Source organism: Rhamphochromis longiceps, linkage group LG7 (assembly GCF_057381845.1).
Source record: "Rhamphochromis longiceps isolate RC_006_pf linkage group LG7, R_longiceps_female_GT1.1, whole genome shotgun sequence".
NCBI classification, from domain to species: domain Eukaryota; kingdom Metazoa; phylum Chordata; class Actinopteri; order Cichliformes; family Cichlidae; genus Rhamphochromis; species Rhamphochromis longiceps.
The window spans coordinates 45,062,521-45,083,348 of NC_140563.1; the positions used below are offsets into that span (position 1 = coordinate 45,062,521).

Below are 20,828 nucleotides of genomic sequence, written 5' to 3' on the forward strand. Positions count from 1 at the left end.
GAAGATAAACCTCCGAAATAAGGCCCCAGGTTCGGACTAAACCCCAAGGGCAGTTTAAACATAACCATAAATTAGGCTTTCCAGCTCCAGAAACCTAGCCAAAGTCATGCTTGTACTTGCACAAAAAACTGTTCACAGTGCCAACATCATATCTGGTTTCCCTTTTCACTCATAAACTGAATCCCATCTGAAAGTATGTGACTAGGTAATTCATACCAAGGTGGAGTGGCTCAGGGAAGCGTATCTGAAGCGTATCTGTAACCGGAAGGTCGCCGGTTCGATCCCCGGGCTCTCTGTCCTGGTCGTTGTGTCCTTGGGCAAGACACTTCACCTACCGCCTGGTGTTGGCCAGAGGGGCCGATGGCGCGATATGGCAGCCTCACTTCTCTCAGTCTGCCGCAGGGCAGCTGTGGCTACAACTGTAGCTGCCTCCACCAGTGAGTGAATGAATAGTGGCATTGTAAACGCTTTGGGTGCCTTGAAAAGCGCTATATAAATCCAATCCATTATTATTAATACCAATTAAGCATGACACATTTAGTTCATAATAAGAATTTTTCTGACACAGTTACATTTTACTTTCCATAAGTATTTATAGACCCTTGGACTGAATATCAGGTGATTCTTGGAGGCAGGATGAACAACAGGAAATAAGCACACTGAGCATCATTCGTCCTGACCTCACTGTTTGACCAGCATTTTTCAGGTGACTTTGATCTTTGAAATGGATTCATTTGGTTTTTGCAGTCTTTCTAACCACATACTCACCACATCCATTACATCTGACATCTGGATTTCATGGATTTTACTATCAAACACAGTTTTGCAGTTTCCTTGAAATTACTTGTTGGGTGAGTGGAAATAAGGACATGTGCGTGTGTGCTCATTTCCAGTCAGCCACAACTATATGAGAGAGGTGTTAATTCCTTTTCTTTCTTTCTTTCTTCTTTTTTTTTTTTTAGCTTAAACTGCTTAATTTCCACCCACTCCGAAAACAGTTTCATCACAGTAAATGGAGGACTGGTGCAGTTCAATCAGTTTTTCCGTTAGCACGCTCAGCAAGTGGTTTTTGCTCTGAAGGTGAAAGTGGGATAAAACGTAAACCAACTCAGTGGGGATTTTTTTAAACCAATGAAATATAAACAAATGCACAAACTGTAGCAGCAGTTCAGTGAAATGTGAAGATTTTATGACCACGTTCTAAATTTTTATAAAATGGGAACATCAGAAAAGAATCCAAAATGAATGGTTTTAATGGCTATTGTTGGCTTTTATTACTTCAAAAAAAAATATTTCAGACATAAAAACAGCAGCACATAATGTATCTTGACTTCATGCCTTTCACATTTATTTTATTCCTTCGGCAGGATGGAGAAGTTTTATCGGTATCATTTTGCATGTTAGTGCTTCAGCTGTGAACTGCAGCAAAGCATAGTTGCATAAACGTGTTGGCTTAAAAGAAACAGATATTTTGGGGGTTATGCAATAGCTGTGAATTCAGAACACACTCCAAGTGATCTTGAATGTGCTTGTGCATCTTTTTCATGCTCCTCTGTTTCATTTCATCCTGTCTAGTTCCCAAAGAAATGTACTTGTCTGAATAGAAGAAAACATCAATTTTAGTTATGATCTGCCAGCCTATAAGTGCACTCTAAAACATAAAGATATTAAGAAAAGTGATGCTAATTCTCTCCTGGAAAATGAAAAGTAAGACTCTGCAAAAGGATGATTTAAAAAAATATCCCTTGAACTAAAAGCTGTGAAGGTGCAGTGGCAATGATGGCGGATGTGATTGACTAGAGGCTGGCATGGTGAATTTGGGAGGTGGGGGTAGTTATGACGCATCAAGGACATAATAATAACCACGAGCGATTTATAGGAACACAGCGACCTACAGTATGATATCCTTCATACACCATCTCTGTGTGCTTACATAAGTGGAAATCATGACACACTTATTTGCATTTTGTAAAGATTAATTACTGGAGCGCAGCAGAAAATAAAGTGATTCAGCTCCTTTTCAGCGCTGTAGGCACTCAAACCCAGCTCAGATTTTATTACGTTTGTGGTTATAACAAAGCCAACGCGGCCTTAAAGAACTTTAGCATGCATGTGGTTTTGTTTTTTGGAGGCGCATTACTTTTGATTATTGCTGTTTTTCACATAGCACAGTCCAAATACTTTAATGTGTAACACCAGACATTACGGCTAAACTGGAGTATTATACTGGGACGTTCGTGGCCCAAGAGTTGGCAGTTCGTCTTGCAATCGGAAGGTTGCCGGTTTGAGCCCCGGCTCCGACAGTCTTGGTCGTTGTGTCCTTGGGCAAGACAGTTCACCCGTCGCCTACTGGTGGTGGTCAGAGGGCCCGGTGGCGCCAGTGTCCGGCAGCCTCGCCTCTGTCAGTGCGCCCCAGGGCAGCTGTGGCTACAATGCCGTGAATGTGTGTGTGATGTGTGGGTAGATGACTGGTCCATAGGGACTAAGTAAAGCGCTATACAAATACAAGCCATTTACCATTTATCATACAATTGTATGTGCTTTTCTTAATTATGAAAATGTATTCTACATCTAAAACCCCAATTCCAAAGAAGTTGGGATGCAAAAACCTGAAAACGTAAAATGAGACATTTTACTATTTTGTGAATTCAAAAAAGAGCTAATAGCTCATTTGAAATTTGATTGCAGCAACATGTCTCAAAGGTTGGAAACAAAAGACTGTAAAACATTATACTAAGAAGAAACAGCTGGAGGAACATTTAGGTTAATTGACAACAGGTCAGTAACATGTTTCTCAGAGTTTCTCAGAAGTAAAGATGGGAAGAGGTTAAAGAAAACCAAACTGTGTCTTCAAACTGTGGGGCATTTTTTTAAAAACTTTGATTATCCCACCAACTACAGTACACAATATTATCAAGAGATCCAGAGAACCTGGAGGAGACTGTGCACAGGGGACAAAGCTGCAAATCAGTACTGGATGTCCACGATCCTGAAGCAGGACTTCATTAAAAACAGGCATCATCCTGTCACGGAAACCACTGCAGGGGTAACAGTTCACAGACATGTTTCCTGAAAAAGAGATCCACACCTCAACAGCAACATGAATGTGAACTTGCCAACATCATCACTATAATCTCATGTGCATTTGACCAAACTAATGCCTGAATGAAAATGTAAAAGTAAATAAATAAATGAAATGTATGAAAATGTGTGAATGTGTCATCTTCGCTCAGTCATAGGAGTCTGGAGTTTCATCTCTGAAAGCGTGCACACTATTTCCCCCTTGTTTTGAATGATAGCTGGCCCTTTGCTGCAGTGGCCATAATCATATGAGTGCTCTCTCAAACCATACAATGTTCTGACCATGTCATATAAGACATACAAATATCTGCATACGTATTGCTCATTATAATTATCACTTGCACCTCTTCTTAAAGTCAATAAAGATTTATTTTTACTGAGTTGGCTTTTATGTGAGTCATAAAATCTTGGGGTTGATATTGTTACAGCATCACCTTGATCACAAACTACGCCACCGTCGAACTAAAACACAAAATGAAAAAAATTCAATGAAATAGGAGGACGGGTGAAATAGAGACAAATAAATGATCTATATAAAAAACAAAACATACCTTGCTGCCTGACCCCTGCTTTGAGGCAGAAATAAACACCTTACAGATACTTTTAAGAACATTTAAAAATCCTCTGACTTAAATTGGCCTCTCCTGCTTCACTTCCATCCTTCAACATGGGTGTACATCTCACTCAGGTGCACCAGCGGAACCAACATGCAGTACAATAGTTCCTACATGAGAATTTCCACAATAAATGATCTAATGACATATAAAATATGTGTAGTGCAAAAAAAATACATTAACTAAAAGTATAGCAGTAAAAATAATAATGATAACAGCAATCCAATAGCAGGAGCAAACACACTCTCTCTTGGCTTGGGACTCATGGCTCCTGTGGTGCAGTGGCTCTTGCTCCACCTAAGAGTCAACACACAAGGCGGCGACAGTCGATGTCAGATTTTTTTAAAATGTTGAGCCGTAATGAGTGACCGTCTCACCTGAGGTCACTAAACATACTGGAATCTGGTGACCCTCTTGCCATAATTTTTATTATACTGTTACGGCTGTGGCCATAAGAACACTGTGTGGGCTGTTTGTTCTGTGTCTCTTTACTGTGTTTAAGACTCTTTACAGGTCCCTCCCCTAATGAAGAGTAGTGAGCAGCTGATTGGACCATGGAACAGGTGACCACATTCAAAAAGCCGCTCTGACAGCTCCAGGGAGAGAGAGAGAGAGAGTGTGGAACGAGCGAGTAGCCTGACAGCCGTCGCAGTCCTGACCCTGGTTTTCCCAGCCTGTGTTTATCTTGTGTATTTGTGGGAGTGTGAATTGTAAAAGCCGCTCCTAGTGCATTAGCTGAGAGCTTAGGCACTCGTGGGCTGAAGCGGAAGGGGTGAGCTGCCTTTTCTTTTGGAATCGTTTTCTCCTGTTTTCTTGGTCAGGGAGCGAGGGATAGCTCTGTCATTTGTTTGTTCTTTTTTCTTTCTTAGGGTTTAGTTAGTCTTTTCTGGTGGGACTTAGTTGGTTTTGTTTATTATTTTGGCCTGGGCTCACCCTGGAGCTATGCTTCTTGTCCTTAAATAAAATCACTTTTTTTACTCACAACTGGTTTGGATGTTTGGCTTGGGAACCAGGGCGGGGATTTGTCTCTCTCTCCTCCAACCTTATGTGCGTCCCTACCCGCCTAGACTAGGGGCGTAACATATACGCTTGTGTCTTTGTTTGCTATTGTTGGACTTCACATCTGACTTCAGCTGATTATATCCCTGAACACACCAGCCCTCACTCCACTGTTGGCTCTTCTTCTTGACTTTACAGTAACACTATCCACTCAACCAGACAGCTGACTATAGTTACACATTTCATCAAGATTTGTGTTACAGTTTCTGTAAACATGGTGTTTCACTTTCACTGTAACTGAGGCCTATGATTACTGATACTGCGGGTCTAAAGGAGGAAGGAGAGCTAACAAAGGAACTGGGCTGGAAAAAAACTCACAAACCGGTCTGATAGCTGTCTTGTAAAATATGAAAGAGAGCTTTATATGGGACCTTGTTTCTGCCACTGGAAAAAAAAAACCTAGCATACCTAAGTCAATACATTTGGGTTACTATCTCAAAATTTCAACTTAATAACTTGAGACTTAAAGTTATTTTCTCAGTCTTGAGTTGTTTTGTCAGAAGTTTGAGTTAGTAAGTCAAACTTCTGACAGAAACAAGGTTCCATACCTTTATGTATGTGTACTACTTTAAATATATCACATGACTTTGCCTGTTCCCTCCAAAGAGGGATCATGTGCAGTCATCTCATGGATTATCAGGCTGAGCATGTGGTCGTCTGGTAGATTACCAGGTCTGCTCGGCAGACAGGAAGAAATCCAGTCTTGTTCCTCGCTTCCACGGTGGCCAGCATGGTAGAAATGCAGTGATCCAGGGTGGAGTTTATACATCAGGTTTGTGAACAGACTGTCTGGGATGTTGGACAAACCACATGTTCCCTGTCTGGGTTTTTTCCACTTTTCACAGTTTAAGAATAGACTGGCCATCTGGTCATTTCATGTGCTGAAACAGCAAAAATATAAACAATGAAATCCCTGTTTACCTTTTCTGTAGAATGATGGAACCATGTAAGAAGCTAAGAATTAATCACATCTTGTCACTCGTTCTCTTTCACTTCAGAGACTTGGCTCTGGTAATTCTGATTCACATGTGCTGCAGGCTAGCTACGGTGCACTTCTACAACATTTCAAAAAGAGGGGAAAAAAACCTTAAGATGTTTTGGAGTTTGAATGGGTAGCTATGCATGCATGAACAAAGAAATGAGACAACATTCAGAGCTTCACAATGACTCACAATAACTGTCAAAGTGAAATGACAATAAACGCTAATCCATGTCCTCTTGTTGTTTCTGTCTCAGTCCACTGAGCAATGACTTTGTCATTGCCACAAGTTTAGCCTACTACAGGAAAAAAGTAAAAGGTACTCTATATTTCCAAAAGTATTTGCTTGTCTGCCTTTACATGATTATGAATTTGAGTGACATCCCATTCTTAATCCACAGGGTTTTATATGACATCGGCCCACCCTTTACAAACAGCTTCAACTCTTAAGAGGAGGCTTTCTAAAAGGTTTAGGAGTTTGTTTATAGGAATTTTTGACGATTCTTCAAGAAGCCCATTTGTGAGGTCAGACAGTGATGTTGAACAAGAAGACCTAAATCATAGTTTCCACTGTAATTCAACACAAAGGTTGAATTAGATTTGATTGAGGTCAGGACTGTGTGCACGCTAGTCAAGTTCTCCCACAACAGACGCACTCATTCATGTCTTTACGGACCCTGCTTTTTGTGCACTGGTGTGCACGTTGGAACAAGATGAGACCATCCCCAAACTGTTTGCACGAAGTTAAGAGTTTTAACTTGTCCAGAATCTCTTGGTATTCTGAAGCAGTAAGAGTTCCTTTCACTGGAACTAGGGGTTGAGCCCATGTCCTGAAAAACACCTGAAAAAACTACACCAAACTAACAAACTAATCCCCCCTCCACCAAACTTGACACTTGGCACACGGCAGCCAGACAATTAGTGTTCACCCAGCAACTGCCAGGCTCATCCATTTGATTGCAGGACAGAGAAGCTTGATTCATTGCTGCAGAGAACACATCTCAACTTCTCTAGAATCCAGTGGTAGGATGGTTTACACCATTGCATCCAACACTTTGCATTACACAAGGCTTGTATGCAGCTGCTCACCATGGAAACCTGTTTCATGAAGCTCTCCACAAACTATTCTTGAGCTGATCTGACGGCCACATAAAGTTTGGATGTTTGTAGCAATTGACTCTGCAGAAAGTTGGACCTGTGCATATTATGTGCCTCAACACCTGCTGACTGTGATTTTACATGCCATACCCTCCCACACAGTTGCTATTGTTCCCAATCACATCCACTGTGTTACAATACCACAAAAAACTAATATAAAAATATTAAGTAAAAAGGAAATTTCATGACTTGTTGCATGGCTGGCATCCTATCATGGGATTACGCTGGAATTCCTGAGAGCGACCCATTCTTTCTCAACCATTTGTAGAAGCAGTCTGCATGCCTATGCACTTCATTCCACGCCCCTGCGTCAGTCGAATTGATTGGAACACCTGAACTCAATCATTTGGATGGATGAGTGAATATTTTTGGCAATATGGTGTATGTGGATTTGTCCTGACATATCAGTTTAAATGTTTTAAAGACATCTATTGGTAAAAAGTGGAAATCAAGGACAGTATTAGTGTTGGACACTTGTGAAATGTATAAATGTGTTTTTTCACCTACCTCTGCAAATAATTTGAAAAACTTGTAAGTGGACATTTACTGGAAATTGATGTGGACAGGCTTGGGGATAGTGCATATTATTTTACATACATAATTAAAGGTTTTAGTGTTGAAGTCAGCAAGCCTGCTGGTGACTCACCATGAATCACTGATTCCCAGACTGGATTGGCTCTCACTGCAGAGCTCACTTCTCTCTCACTGTAGCTGTTGTGACTGCTTGCAGGAGTTGGAGACAGGTGTGATGGTGTGAGAGCAGAGCTTCCCAACCTGGAGATCAATCCTGTCTTCTTCTTTTTGTAGTTCTGTCTGCTCTAGCGACCCTTGAGCCTCCCTTCCTTCAGTAATGTATAACTCTTTAACACATTCACCAAATAAAAGATTATTGTATCTGGACCATCTTACGTCAGTGGAAGATGGCCATTAAGAAGAAGGCTGCAATCATGCTGCAGACATCAGCACTCAGAACTCTCCGTCTTCTCTCCTCCCACTTTCTGTCTCTTACTTTCTGACTGGATTCCTTCTCTCTCTCTGTGTGACTGTCTTTCTCTATCTCTGCTCCAGCCCTCGACCTCAGGCTCAAATCAATCAACCATGCCCATGCCAGTGTCACCAGGTGGAGGTGTTTTTAGTGGACTCCAACACACTGTCAGACCACCAGTTTTGCTCTGTGCATTGATCTTTTTGTTTGTTTGTTTTTTCCTTTCTTTTTGGGTTTGTTTTTGACTTTTATTGTATTTATTTGAAGTTAAAGTACAGACTTTCTTTACTTAAGTAGAAATACAGATACCTGTTGATGGGTCCGTCTAGCACAACCCTTCGCTGGAACAAAACAATCCTACTACAACAGCAAAAGCAAGATGCAAGTCATCAAAGTTATTTCTATTACTCGTGCACGAGGAAGAGAACTGTGACAAGCATGTTCCTGTCGCTCACCCCAGTCGATCTGCTCCCTCGTAACACTGCTCGTTATTGAGTTTACATGAATATGCATAAGTTCATTAACATATGGCATCTCAAAGAGTACCAGTCTGTGCATAGTGTAGGTATGTGTGTGTGTGTGTGTGGGGGGGGGGGGGGGGCGACTCCCCAAAGCTGGTGCTAGGAGCGCCGCGGTCCACCTAAACAAAGGGCTCTTATACTTAACCAGATGACAATCAACAATATAAACCTAACACCTGTGTTTAAAAAAAGTACTCCAGTAAATCTTGAAGTACTGACTCCACTTTACTCAAGTGAAAGTGAAAAAGTACAGACTCTGAAATATACTCAAACTAAGTAACTAAAAACTAGCTCTCTTTGAAGTAAAATTCTACTCTCCATTTTTATACAAAGGTAACTGAACTTTGTGCTATATTAATGCAATAATAAAACAAAGATATATTTTGAAAAGTCGAAAGTCCACATATTTGTGTAAAGACGTAGGGAGCCAGGGCAAAAGGTTGTTTGAAGAATAAATATGTAAGTACAGAAACCTGAAAATTCTAAAGCATTACAGAGTAATGAAGTATTTGTACTTACTTCCCACCTTTACATGAGAACTATTGCAGACACCTATAATAAAATGAAATCAATAAAAAGACAATAAAATATCGAAAACTATCTAATGTTTGAGCAATGAAAATGAAAACTAGAACAGATTCCCAGTGATTATTTTTTTATTTAAAAAAAATGTTTATACGTCTTTTAAACTCTGTAAACAACTGAGAGAGCTTTCGTAACGTCTCTCATGATGAGCCTTCTCTAAACGAACTGATAGATAAGGTGGAGGAAATGACGTCATGAGAAAGTAAACTATGAATAAACTGTTTACCTAACATGTAATCTGATAAATAGGTGTTAGAGTTTTACTAATCTGAATGCTGTGGACTCCTTGAAAGTCATCCTTGTTTTGTTTTGTTGTTGTTGTGGTTTTGTTTATTTGTTTGGTTGGTTGGTTTTTGTTTTGTTTTGGGGGGTTTTGTGTGTTTTTTGGTGCAGGGTTTTTCTTACTAATCTATTTTTCTTATTAATCTATGTGTCCTATTTCCTGTCTCACAGTCTGTGCGCCCCTCGGTTCACTTTTTCTTGTAGACTCCTCTTGCGTAAAACCATTACAGGTTTTACGCACGGAGTTGTTCTGTGTTGCTGTTTAATTTGTCTTACAATGTCTTACCATCCAGAGGTCAGTTACGATGGCGCAATTAAAATAACAAGTGGGAGCCTGCTGTGGTCTTAATGCAGATGAGTTCAGCATCTGCGATATCTCTCTTTAAATACCCCAGTGTCACAGCTGGGTCGCTGACACAGAGTTCACATCAGACAGTGTGGTGGATGTCTGACAGCAGGAAACTAGTTTTTCACACACTGAGGGTCAGGGTGGGATGCTTTAGAGAGTGAGAGGGTACAAATTTATTTTTAACGTCGCATCTTTAGATCATTTATCGACATTGACGTCAATGAGTCGAATGGAAATCACCCTGGAAATCACAGCTAAGTCCCTCGTGAGATTTTAACATGATATAAGAAGGACAATTAAGGTTTAGTGGCATGCTGTAGTCATTGTACTACTCATCCGGTCCTATCTTCAGTTTCAGTTTAGCCATTTCTTAAAAGAGGCTGGTGGAGGCAGGGAGGGAGGTAATCCACGTCTGGATCATTGGGCAGACCTCGCGCACACTTAGTGGCAGCAAGAACAAGTTCCTTCGGCGCAAGGTTTTCCCCTCAGAAAGTCAAAATGGCCAAATATAAGCCCTGGGTGCTGTGGTGCTTTATTTTGATCGGTTTTATTTGCATCGTTACGCTCTTGTGCCTGTGCTTCACCTCGTTTCTGGGCGTAAGATGTTCCAGCGGCAGCTTCAAGCAAGCGGCGGTGGCCGCAGACTCTCAGATTTGCTCGGAGATTGGCAGGTACGTTTTTGTCTATTAAAGTCCTCTCTATAGTGGAATGCTAAAGCTGGAAGAAAAAGAAAGTATTGAATTCGACTGGATTTTGTCTTTTATACTAATTCTTTTTAGAAATAGTAAGGAGGTTTTTAATTATGATTTTAGTGTGTGTGTGTGTGTGTTTATAGATCTTAGATACAGTATTTTCATTTTAAGCATGCTTTCGTTCATGTTATATTCAGTAAGACTGTGCATGCTTCCTTCTGAACCCAGCTGGCACTCCATGAGGAGCCAGTGTGCACCTTGTCCCACTCAGCAATCTGTCAGCCAACAGTAAAGAAAATAAATAAATAAATAAAAATTTTAAAAAATAGACTGTACAACTTGGAGGAGATGGTTAAACAGAAGAAAAACACCTCTATCGCCAAACCAAAACTACTCACTAGTAGCAGCAAAACAACTCCAGCCTCACAGTCAGAAGCTCAAGCAATGCATACCACTGCAACTTTCTACCCTCAGGGTGCTTCACAAATTAACTGACCTGTAGCGCTTACCCAGTGCTGCATGGCAATAATTCACAATACTGTTTGACAGAACTATTAGACTGGACCTTCCAACTCTAAAGAAAAAAGCTGAACTGAGCAATGTGATAAGCTGTTTAAGAGATTTAATAGGCAGTGAAGAACAGAGATAAGACCTGCAGATCAGTAAGCATGCAGCACACTGTACCTCAGTACTTGTGCTTGTAACTGTAAAAGAAAAACTCAGTAACTGATATTAGCTTTTCTGACTGGGCAGTGAAGGTCTGAGCTGTTTCTCTAATGCACTCTGTGGTTGAGTTATTTGTTCTGCAGTGAGCAAGCCATTAATCAATCAACACAGTAACTGCAAATAAAGCTCAGCAGATTATTTTATTGTCCCCCCCATCCCACCCGACTAGATGTGAGCATACCCTTTCCTGCTTCCTGCAGATAGATATATCTCTGTCTGTTCTCTGCCAAAGTTTAAAGAGGGTTCATTTCCCACTTCAAAGCCAACACACTAAATTTGTTCAGGCAGGTAAAACCACCGGGCACTGTGCCAACAGGACACAACTTCAAGTAATCAAAGAAACCTGAAACACATCAGCTTTTTGTTGTTTAATCATACTGACCTTGTTCTTCTACAGTAGATGGGCAGCAAATAGAGCTCTTTATATGTCTGTGTGTGCACCAACACTCACTGCGGACAGATGAGCTATCAAGTTTCAGTTTGAGTTTTCAAACCTCCAAAATTCTTTCAGCTCCCCCACCCCGTGAACATCCCCAATTTTTCCCAACTCATGTTTCATTGTAAAGCTCCTTTGGTTGCCTGCTCTGTGTTACTTATGCTCACAGATTTGTAAGATAATCACTCATTCGGTCAGACCTTATTCACTGACCATCAGAAGCAAAACATTCCCAACAGTGCTTCCTCTTGTAGCTCAGTGACTACACTTGATCCCACGCCAGGCTACTGGTGAAAGGGCCCATTCAGGGCTATTCAAATACGGTCCAGTCAGGATTAAGTTGTTTATGTCACAGCTAACTTAGATAATCCGAGTGAGAAATGTGAGTTACATTTCTTTTTTTAGAGCCAGGTTACCTTATGAGTCAAATAAAAAAAAGAAGAGAAAGAAAAGAAAGAACACCACTATGGTCAGCGACTTCCTGGTATGTCACCTGAGTTCAACCTCAAACAGCAGGATGTGGTTCGAACATGCCCACTGGCAGCCGTCACCGTACTGTGGCATCTTCAAGTACTCAAACACCAGGTTCAATAATTAAAGCCACGTGTAAGTCGGAGCGTGTGCAATGAGTGTTTACACATTTCCCATAAATAAAATTAAACCCTCTTCCAGGAATATGCTTCAGCAGGGTGGATCAGCAGTAGATGGCGCCATTGCAGCTCTTCTGTGCACATCTGTGGTCAATCCTCAGAGCATGGGGATTGGAGGGGGCTCTATAATAACTATAAGAGATAAGAAAGGTAAGTCCTCTACTGATACGTGTTTCGTAAATTGTATTTCTCCACAGCAGTGATTGATTAGACCAACCAATTGGATTTCTCATCTATTTTAAGGCAACATTAAAGTCTACAACTTCAGAGAAACTGTCCCACAGTCATTCAGACAGAACCTGTTAAAGGAGTGTCCCACTTTCTTCAGTTTTTCCACAGGTAGGTAGATTTACAGCACTTATCAATATCCAGTTACAGATTTTGTCCTTGTGGTTTCTCACTTTACAGAAATTCATTTATTTAATTTTAAAAGATGCCGTTTTTATCCACTTATGTACTTAGTATCACTATGTATTGTTTAAACAGTGATTGTAGCTTAAGTTGTTAGTGCTCTAGTTGTGCTGGTAAGGTTAGATCTTCCTTATCAATTAACATTTTGTCATATTTTGCAAACAGTTTTCCACCATTAGTCTAATTTACCTGCACTACTTTTCTCATTTTTACATTGAAGGCAGCCAGTGGGTCGGCGTTCCCGGAGAGCTGCGAGGCTATGAGGCAATTCACGAACAGTACGGGAAGCTGCCCTGGGCCAGGCTTTTTGAACCAACAATTAAACTGGCTAGGGAGGGCATCCCTCTGTCACCCTATCTGGGAAAAATCGTGTCCTTTGTGAAAAGAAACATACAAACATCGTCTCTCTGGTACAGCTTTTCAATTACTCCTCTGTGACTTAAGATATTTTTTTTATTAATAATGCTTGCAAAGAAAAAATTGTGTTTTAAATCACATGTTTGATGGCGCCAATGAATTAAAAGCATTTGTAATCCTAGCTGGAGCCTATTTCATGCAGCTGTCACTGCAGAAATCCTGGAGCGAAGGCCTCTCCTGTAAATCCCTGGTTATACTAATTTTGTGATAGTTTTATGTAACATCTCAAAGAGAATTTAACTTTACACATTGCGTAATAGTTTAGGCCAGGCACCACGCTCATTGTTCTCAGTGAAGCATTGTTATTTTTAATGACATAAGAGTGCACATTGTTTTTCTTAACGTGACTCAGGACCAGGATTTACCAGCTCAGAGACAAAGGTAGCATTAACCTTCATCCAAAAAATGTTTGTGAGACGCAGCCAGGACTCAGGTATCATGGGGAATACCTGAAAGATTGCATTTCCTTTTTGGATGCCGGGCCAAAAGTGTGTGCACAAACAGAGTTTTTTAATGTTTACGATAGCGAAGGGAATCAGAGGAAAATAAGTGGTGATTAGAAAACCTATTGCACTTGGATCTTTAAAAAGTGCATCACTGTCAGGTGCAAATCTGGATTCCTGTGAGATTGAAGATAAAAAAAAAAATTGTAGTAAACACCAAGTGACCCAATTCTACTGTAAGGTAATCTCAGAAAGCTTTTAAACTAATAGGTAAAATTATGGAGCACTGCTTAGATGATCAGAGGCAAACCTGCTTCGACTCACTGCCCTCGGGGTAGATTTTAGCTGAGTCAGTCATTTAAAAAGGTGTGTTTGCTGAAAGGGAATGATTATCTTTGTGTTTGTCAGTGTCTCAATCTGTAAGAGGGTTGATGGATTGAGTACAATTTTGTGCATGTGGGTGGTTGAGGCACACACTCGGCTCTAGGGTCAATGACGAGTCTTGTTTATCCAGAGTTTCTTTTGATTTGGGTCTCAGTGATATATGCTGCCTCAGCAGTGCTTTCAGGGCATTCACGTCAGCGCTATTTGATCAGCATGTTGCATTCTTAATGCATTCAAGATCTAATGTGGTAACAAATATGGTGATTAGCCATTTTTCTGGAGCTCTCTTTTCAGAGTTAGAAATGCCTCGTCTAATCAGCTTTTAAACTGAAAATGTTTTTCTAATCAAGACCAGTGAAAAGGACATTTTGGGTGCAAGAATGAAAATGGCTGCTTCTAATGCCAAAGTGCAATCAGTTCTTCCAAACAGAGCCACCGACTTTATGATCCAGTTTTGTTTTTGTTTTCTTTTAATTATCAGCTTTGTGCTGTGTCCTTCAGTTTACTTCCTGTTTAAAGTTAAAGTGTGGTTTCTGTAATTTTGTTTCAATCCCATATTCCGTGTTATGTATTTAGTGAGTTTTTGTCTGGTCTTGTCTGAATCTCCCTCAACTTCCTGGCTCCTCTGTTGTGCTTGGATTGTTGTTTTTTTTATTTAGTTTAATATTCTGAATTTTCTGAGACCTAAGAGCACAAGAAAAATAACTAAAAGGGACTTGATAAACTGTCAGCTATCAGTTCCACTGAAGAATATTTCCCTGAACTGTGACTGCGCTGTGTTAATTTCCTATTCAATCAATGCAGCGTGCCACTAATCAACCTGGCTTCAGTTTATACTGCAGTGAGTCTAACAAACCGTCTTCTCTGTCTGCCCAAAAATTAGATGGTCTCCATTTTTGTCACAAGTTTAAACAAGCACTTCATCTCAGTGGACTAAGAAGTAATTTTTTTAAAATTTCCATCTTTATATCTGAACATTTATAATCCTGGTAGGATTAGGTAATAAATAAGAAGTAGAAAAAGAGTTACTTAGTCCTAAAGCAAAGATTTCTAATAGCTGCAGATCCCACACAGGGCGATCTCGATCCATTCTTCTTTGCAGAAGTGGTTTAGCTGTGCAATGTTGTTAGGATGCACGGGGTGTAGTGCTTTGACCCTTCATCAGTTTTTGGTTTTGACAGCTCTCTGTCTCTTTTTCTCTGCTCTCCTTTTTGCTTAGTTTGTGTTTTCTTTTCTTTTTTACAGTGAAATTTTTTGCCACAAGAACAAAACTGTTCTGAGCACAGGCGAAATCGTAAAGTTTTCCAAACTTGCAGAAACCATGGAAACCATTGCAGAGAAAGGAGCAGAGGATTTCTACACTGGCAAGATAGGGCATGACTTAATCCAAGACATAACAGCTGCAGGTTGGTGCAATGTCAGCATTAGCAGCCTGAGGGTTTGTGTTTGAAAAGGAATTAAATGGAATGGAAAAATGACTTTTACTCAGTGTTATGAAAAAAAATTAATCTAATTTAGGGCAAAGTTTGTTATATACGTTCTGTGTGTCTGTCTCAGGTGGGACCTTGACTATAGAGGATTTGAGGTCATTCCAGGTGCAGGTCCAAGATGCTTGGACTGTTCCTTTGGGAGATGCTAAACTCTACATCCCTCCACCCCCTGCTGGAGGCGCCCTGCTTGCCTTCATTCTCAAACTCATGGAAGGTGTCGTGTTTTGTGTGATTTTCTTTTTCCGCTGTAACAGCTGGATGAAATTTCAATTTAAAGAAACAGTTAAACAGTTCTTAGCTCACAAAAGCTTAAAAACATTATCACTGTCTTTTCTGCAGGGTTCTCGCTGACGCCAAACTCTCTGGTTGGTGACAAGAAGATTGAGATGTACCATCATTTTATAGAGGCAGTTAAATTTGCTAATGGACAGAAGAAGAGCATTTGTGATCCAAAGTTTAATAACGGCAAGGTTGGGATCTGAAATATCTTTTTTCTTATTGGAACTGGGGACATTTTTAATACAAGGGCAAGAAATTGAATTCTAAAGTCTAGGTATATATTATGTATTGTTTCATGTATTTTATATTTTATTATATTATTTATATTCACTGCTCAAAAAACTCAAGATGAATATCTATAATATGTTAAGAATGAAGGGACTTTGCATTGATTGATGGAAATGAAAACAATCCATCTACAGAAGGTACAGATGAACTGAGGAGCCCAGCAGCTGGTCTCCTCAGTTCCAGATGTTTGCAGACTGTTGATAAAAGAAGAAGTGGTAAACACGGCCCTCTCTCAACGTTTTTGAGACGTGTTGCTGACATCAATTTCTAAATTACCTCTTTCTTTTTTTAATAATAGTAGATTTTCTCACTTTAAACATTTGACATGTGTTCTGCTGTGAACAAAATGTGGGTTTATGACACTTTCAATGTGTCTTTCGAAACATTTTATAAAGCATCCCAACTTTTAGGATGGGGTTTCTACATCTCAAACCAGTAATATCTGGGATATCTTGGAAATGTTTAATGATGCTCTCCTTTTAGTGTGCAGAGCACTTGATTGATCCCACCTTCATTGATCGCATCAGGAAGATGATTTCTTCAAACATGACCCATGACAACTCTTACTACAACGTCGCACCTTCTTCAGATCACATTGGGACGACACACGTGTCTGTCCTGGATGAAGATGGCCTGGCCGTCTCTGCCACAAGCACCATAAACCAAGTGTGAGCAGGAAGAGTTGTGTTATAGGAAACATACTAATGTTGGGTGTATCCATCATCCCCTCAGCTGACTGAGTACCCTTTGTTCTGTAGATTTGGAGGAATGATTTACTCTCCACGTACAGGCATCATCCTCAACAATGAGCTGGCTGACTTTTGCGGGAGAGCAGACACACTGAGGGCAGGTGAAGTTATATACGACAACTAAATTACAGACGTTTCACGATCTCATCACCGAGTCTGATTTCCATCTGATGTTTTATTTTTACGTAGGCGAACGACCTCCATCCTCAATGAGTCCAGTGATACTGGAGTCAAAGTCTGGAGGTCTTCTTATAATTGGTGGATCGGGAGGAAGCCTGATTACGCCGGCAATGGCCTTGGTAATTCAATAATTAAAAACTCTATTTGTTTCCTTGTTTGTATACTTCTTTGTTTGTTTACTCACAGTTCTTTTATCCTTGCAGTCTATAATAAATCACCAGTGGCTGGGGATGAGCTTGAAAGATGCCATTACTGAGCGCATAATCTTCATCGACTCAAAGAACGACGTAAATTTTGAACCTGGTTTTGATGAGGTGAAGTACTTCCCTTTATCCTTGCTATCCATTAATGATATTCAAATTCACTAGACTGTCTATCAGAAAAAAATCATCTGTAATAATGGATTCTGAAGAAGATTAGCGGTCCATAATCCTACAAAGGCAGATTTAATTTTTCTGTAATCTCTTAAGGATAAGTAGTATTAATGTTTTGTCTGTGTGTGTGTTGTGTACCCTCAGTCTGTGTCAAAAGGGTTAAAGGAACAGCTTAAACACAAAACCGGGAACTGGCAATACTTTCTCAATGTGGTCAATGCTGTGGAAAAGGAGAACAACTGCATTGCTGCTGTGTCTGACAGCAGGAAGATGGGAATGTCAGCTGGATACTGACCACAAGGATGCGTGACCTTTCCACTTATCTCTGCCCTTTAGACTAACTGACCCTTCAGCATTAAAAGTAACCATATGTGCGGAAACACTGACAAATAAAAGGTGAACAAAAGGTGCTGTGGCTCCATCCAACTGGACCAATCAGGAAACTACTCACCTTAGAGGATAACTCCAATTTATAATTGCTTCAAATCCAATCACTCCAGGCTATAGAACCCCAATTTATGTTGAGGTGAAATCTGCACTAAATATATAAATATAAGGGTGTTTAAATTTCTATTCATCAACTACATCTATGTAGATATTAGGAAATAGGCACACACAGGTGGAGTTTGTTTCCAGTCGAGCACCATTGAGCTATTGCAGGAAAGTGCCCTGAGATGATGTAATATATGTGACACACCGTTTCCAGTGAACTTTGCTTTCATCCATGTGTCAACCTTTCTACCTTCAGCGGGCGTTGACAAGTTTCTGTATGTTTCTTTTTTTATGCAGTCATTGAGAATTCCCATAAAAACAATGAGATAATGACAATGTTCAGCTAGGAAAGCGGTCTCTGAAGTGTTGTGAATGTTTGAAATGCTCCGTCTTAAGTACATACGCACTTGTTCGTTTTTATGGCACTAGCCTTGATGACAGTAGTCAAAGAGGACGATGACTTTTATTGGTTTGTCAAAAACCAATGTCACAAAATTCAGCCGGCCACACTGACTGTTTGAAAACTGCTTTTGGTCGACCGCGCGGGCCGCCTGCCTCGTCACAGCTACTTTTAGTTTTGCCTACGTGTGCTCAGCAAGAGTAGGGAGCTAAACTGAAATGTTAATATCTGACCAACGGATACACAAATGATCACTCCAGCCACAAAGCTGCTCGTATTTGATTTCATGCACTGTTGGAGAAATGTGCACTGAGTGTGTCTGCTAAATCAGTTATTGAAACATGTAATTCTTTGTAAGAAATATTAACTCAAGATGAGCCATATAACCTTTTTAAAGTGACATCCTGGCAGCTTCCTCAACAAGGAACTTTTACTGTGACCTTAAATGTGTTACTCTATGTGAAATAACCTAATCCAAAAAAAAGCCTCCCCCAAAAATGTACTTTATATATTTTAACACACCTTGAATATTTTGGTTTTTTATGTTTTATGAACATATTTTGTATTGTTTGTAATAAAAATCCTTCTAAACCACAAACTCTTTCTTTAAACACATATTCCTGGTTGTTAGTACAGTATGATGGGAATAATTCTGTTTGGTGCTTTCCCCTTTTGCCTTGTGCGTTTATACAGAGCAGCAGTGGAACAAAGAAAGCAGTAATGAGATACATTTCAGCAGAGAAACTTATGAATTAGTAATGATTTCTTAAGTGGATTCTGCTCCGTTCTCCTTTGAGGCTCTAGATGAGAGTTATGAGAACATGCAAATTTTACTCCGTGTGAAGCACCACTGTCTTTTGTTGTATGACAAATGAGTTAATCTGGATAAGTTGCAACTTCACGACTTTAGTGCCACGATCTTGCCCTCTTTGTATAAATAACAACCACTTAAAGTGAGCCATCACTTTAAAGGGTGCAGAAATAGTCTTTCTCTCTCAGAGCGGAGCGGTTAAATAATCCTGTGATGATTCAGCACACTTTCGCTCACAAAGTCCTTTGATGAGGCAAATTATCTTAACAGTAGTTTGATGCTTTTATTATGTCAGTTTCTGTGTCATTATATGCATTTGTCACAATGCCATTCGAGGCAATGAGTCAAATTAAAACTACACGTAGACTCTGATATACACAGAGAATTGGGATTTTTTTCTTTCCTAGCCTAGAGGGTTAGTCAATTGGTCTGAGTTGCATAACTTTGAATTTAATCATATGTGGAAGTGAGACTTTGCTTAATTGGGCCCTGAAGGAAAATTTTTAGATTTTTTATTTATTTTTAATTTTTTGCAGCTTCTTCTCAGAGCAGCTGTAAGCACAGGAGGTAGCAGCTCAGGATAATAAAAATAAAATAATTGTGAATTCAAATAAAATTGTGGTATGTTAAATGTAATATTGGCACACATGGTGGGATTGCACTTTCCCCCCAATTACTGTAACTCTACACCTGCTCCTGCCACTACTGGCAAAACCGCCAATGGATGGTAATGGTTCACAGGTGAGAGAGTGCCCAAACACCAGATAACAGAGAGCAATAAAAGTCAAAAATACACATCTCAAATCTCAGGCGAGAGGTCATTACATCATAACATTATATAACAATCAAGACCAACTGTTCAGGTAAAACATAAAATGTACGTGGAATATCTGGAGTGGAAAAAACGAAACAAAAAACCGTAGCACTGTCTTACTCGCCACAGTACAGTCATCTACACATTTTTTATAGTTCTTCTATTTTTGTTCTTTTCTTCTTTTCTTTTAAAATATGTAAAAACAAAAAAAAACATAAATTAGGTCAGGTTCAGTAAGAGCCTGTATGTGTAGGAAGATATCTTTGTGAAAAATGATCTTCTCTCTGAGGCTTACATCAAAGAATTCGAGCATCAACATGGATTTTGCAATGCGAATGAGTCTCACTTTAATAACTACGCGCACACAGACATTAAATCATACCTCTCGGCAGGTAGTTCTCCCCCTATTTCCCCCTGCAGGAGACATTTGGCTTTATTTATGTAAAATAAAACCACTGGCTTTTATCCAGCCTTGAGCAACGTTGTGAAAAATAGCACTGCGTCCGAGGTTTGTTCCAGGAGCGGGAATATTTCAGCGGCCAAACATTTTTTCTGATGTAACTGTAACTGTCAGAATGGGGATATTAGCCTGCTTTGTGTGCCCATTGTAGTTTAATGAAAGTTAAAGACCTCACCTCCGCTGTACTGAAGCTGTAAGCTAGTGGTAGTCAATATGTTTGCATGCAGAGAAACAAGTACAAGCAAGTTACAGTTACAGGCAAGGACTTCAAACGGCCTCTTGAGGCTGGCTCCAAAAGCAGTTTTCACTTATACAAGTTGGCAAGTTTTGGTCCCTTTGTGAGAAGAGAGGATAGAGATGAATTTGTCTTTTAAATGTTTGAAGCTATGTGTTACCTTACAGGAGTATAGGCCCTTTGAACTTGTTCAGTGTCCTCATAAGTCATCCTAAAGACATCAGTATACCTGCCACGTTGGTCACGTTGTGTGCTGCCGCTAACGTCATGGCACACTTGCATCCATGTATGCTCACCAATACACTACAGGTAGCACTTGCAGTATTCTCCTGAAGGATAGGTGCCGCAACTCAGACAGTACCTCAGAATGTCCTTGGGCAAGATGCTAGCCCCAAGTTCCTCTCCGATGGATCCATCAGCATATGAGTGTGTTTGAATGTTAGGTAGAAAGCACTTATGTAGATAAAGCATAGAAAGAAGTGCT

At 40.1% G+C, this 20,828-nt stretch overlaps 1 protein-coding gene across 1 annotated transcript; it reads left to right on the forward strand.

The window, feature by feature from the left end:
* The first annotated feature begins 9,757 nt into the window (after window positions 1-9,757).
* Window positions 9,758-18,614, forward strand: ggt5b (gamma-glutamyltransferase 5b). The gene is made up of 12 exons (XM_085413834.1): window positions 9,758-10,284; window positions 12,140-12,267; window positions 12,361-12,456; window positions 12,749-12,938; window positions 15,018-15,178; window positions 15,330-15,476; window positions 15,602-15,732; window positions 16,313-16,497; window positions 16,588-16,679; window positions 16,768-16,877; window positions 16,962-17,072; window positions 17,277-18,614. The coding sequence occupies exons 1-12, from the start codon at window positions 10,112-10,114 to the stop codon at window positions 17,424-17,426; spliced, it is 1,674 nt and encodes a 557-aa protein (XP_085269960.1). The 5' UTR covers window positions 9,758-10,111; the 3' UTR covers window positions 17,427-18,614.
* The last annotated feature ends 2,214 nt before the right edge of the window (window positions 18,615-20,828 follow it).

Coding starts and splice junctions, on each gene's coding strand:
- ggt5b (XM_085413834.1), top strand. CDS start 10,112: ATGGCCAAATATAAGCCCTGGGTGCTGTGGTGCTTTATTTTGATCGGT. Junction 12,939..15,017: donor ATACAAACATCGTCTCTCTG/GTACAGCTTTTC, acceptor TCTTTTTTACAG/TGAAATTTTTTGCCACAAGA. Junction 16,498..16,587: donor ACAAGCACCATAAACCAAGT/GTGAGCAGGAAG, acceptor TTTGTTCTGTAG/ATTTGGAGGAATGATTTACT.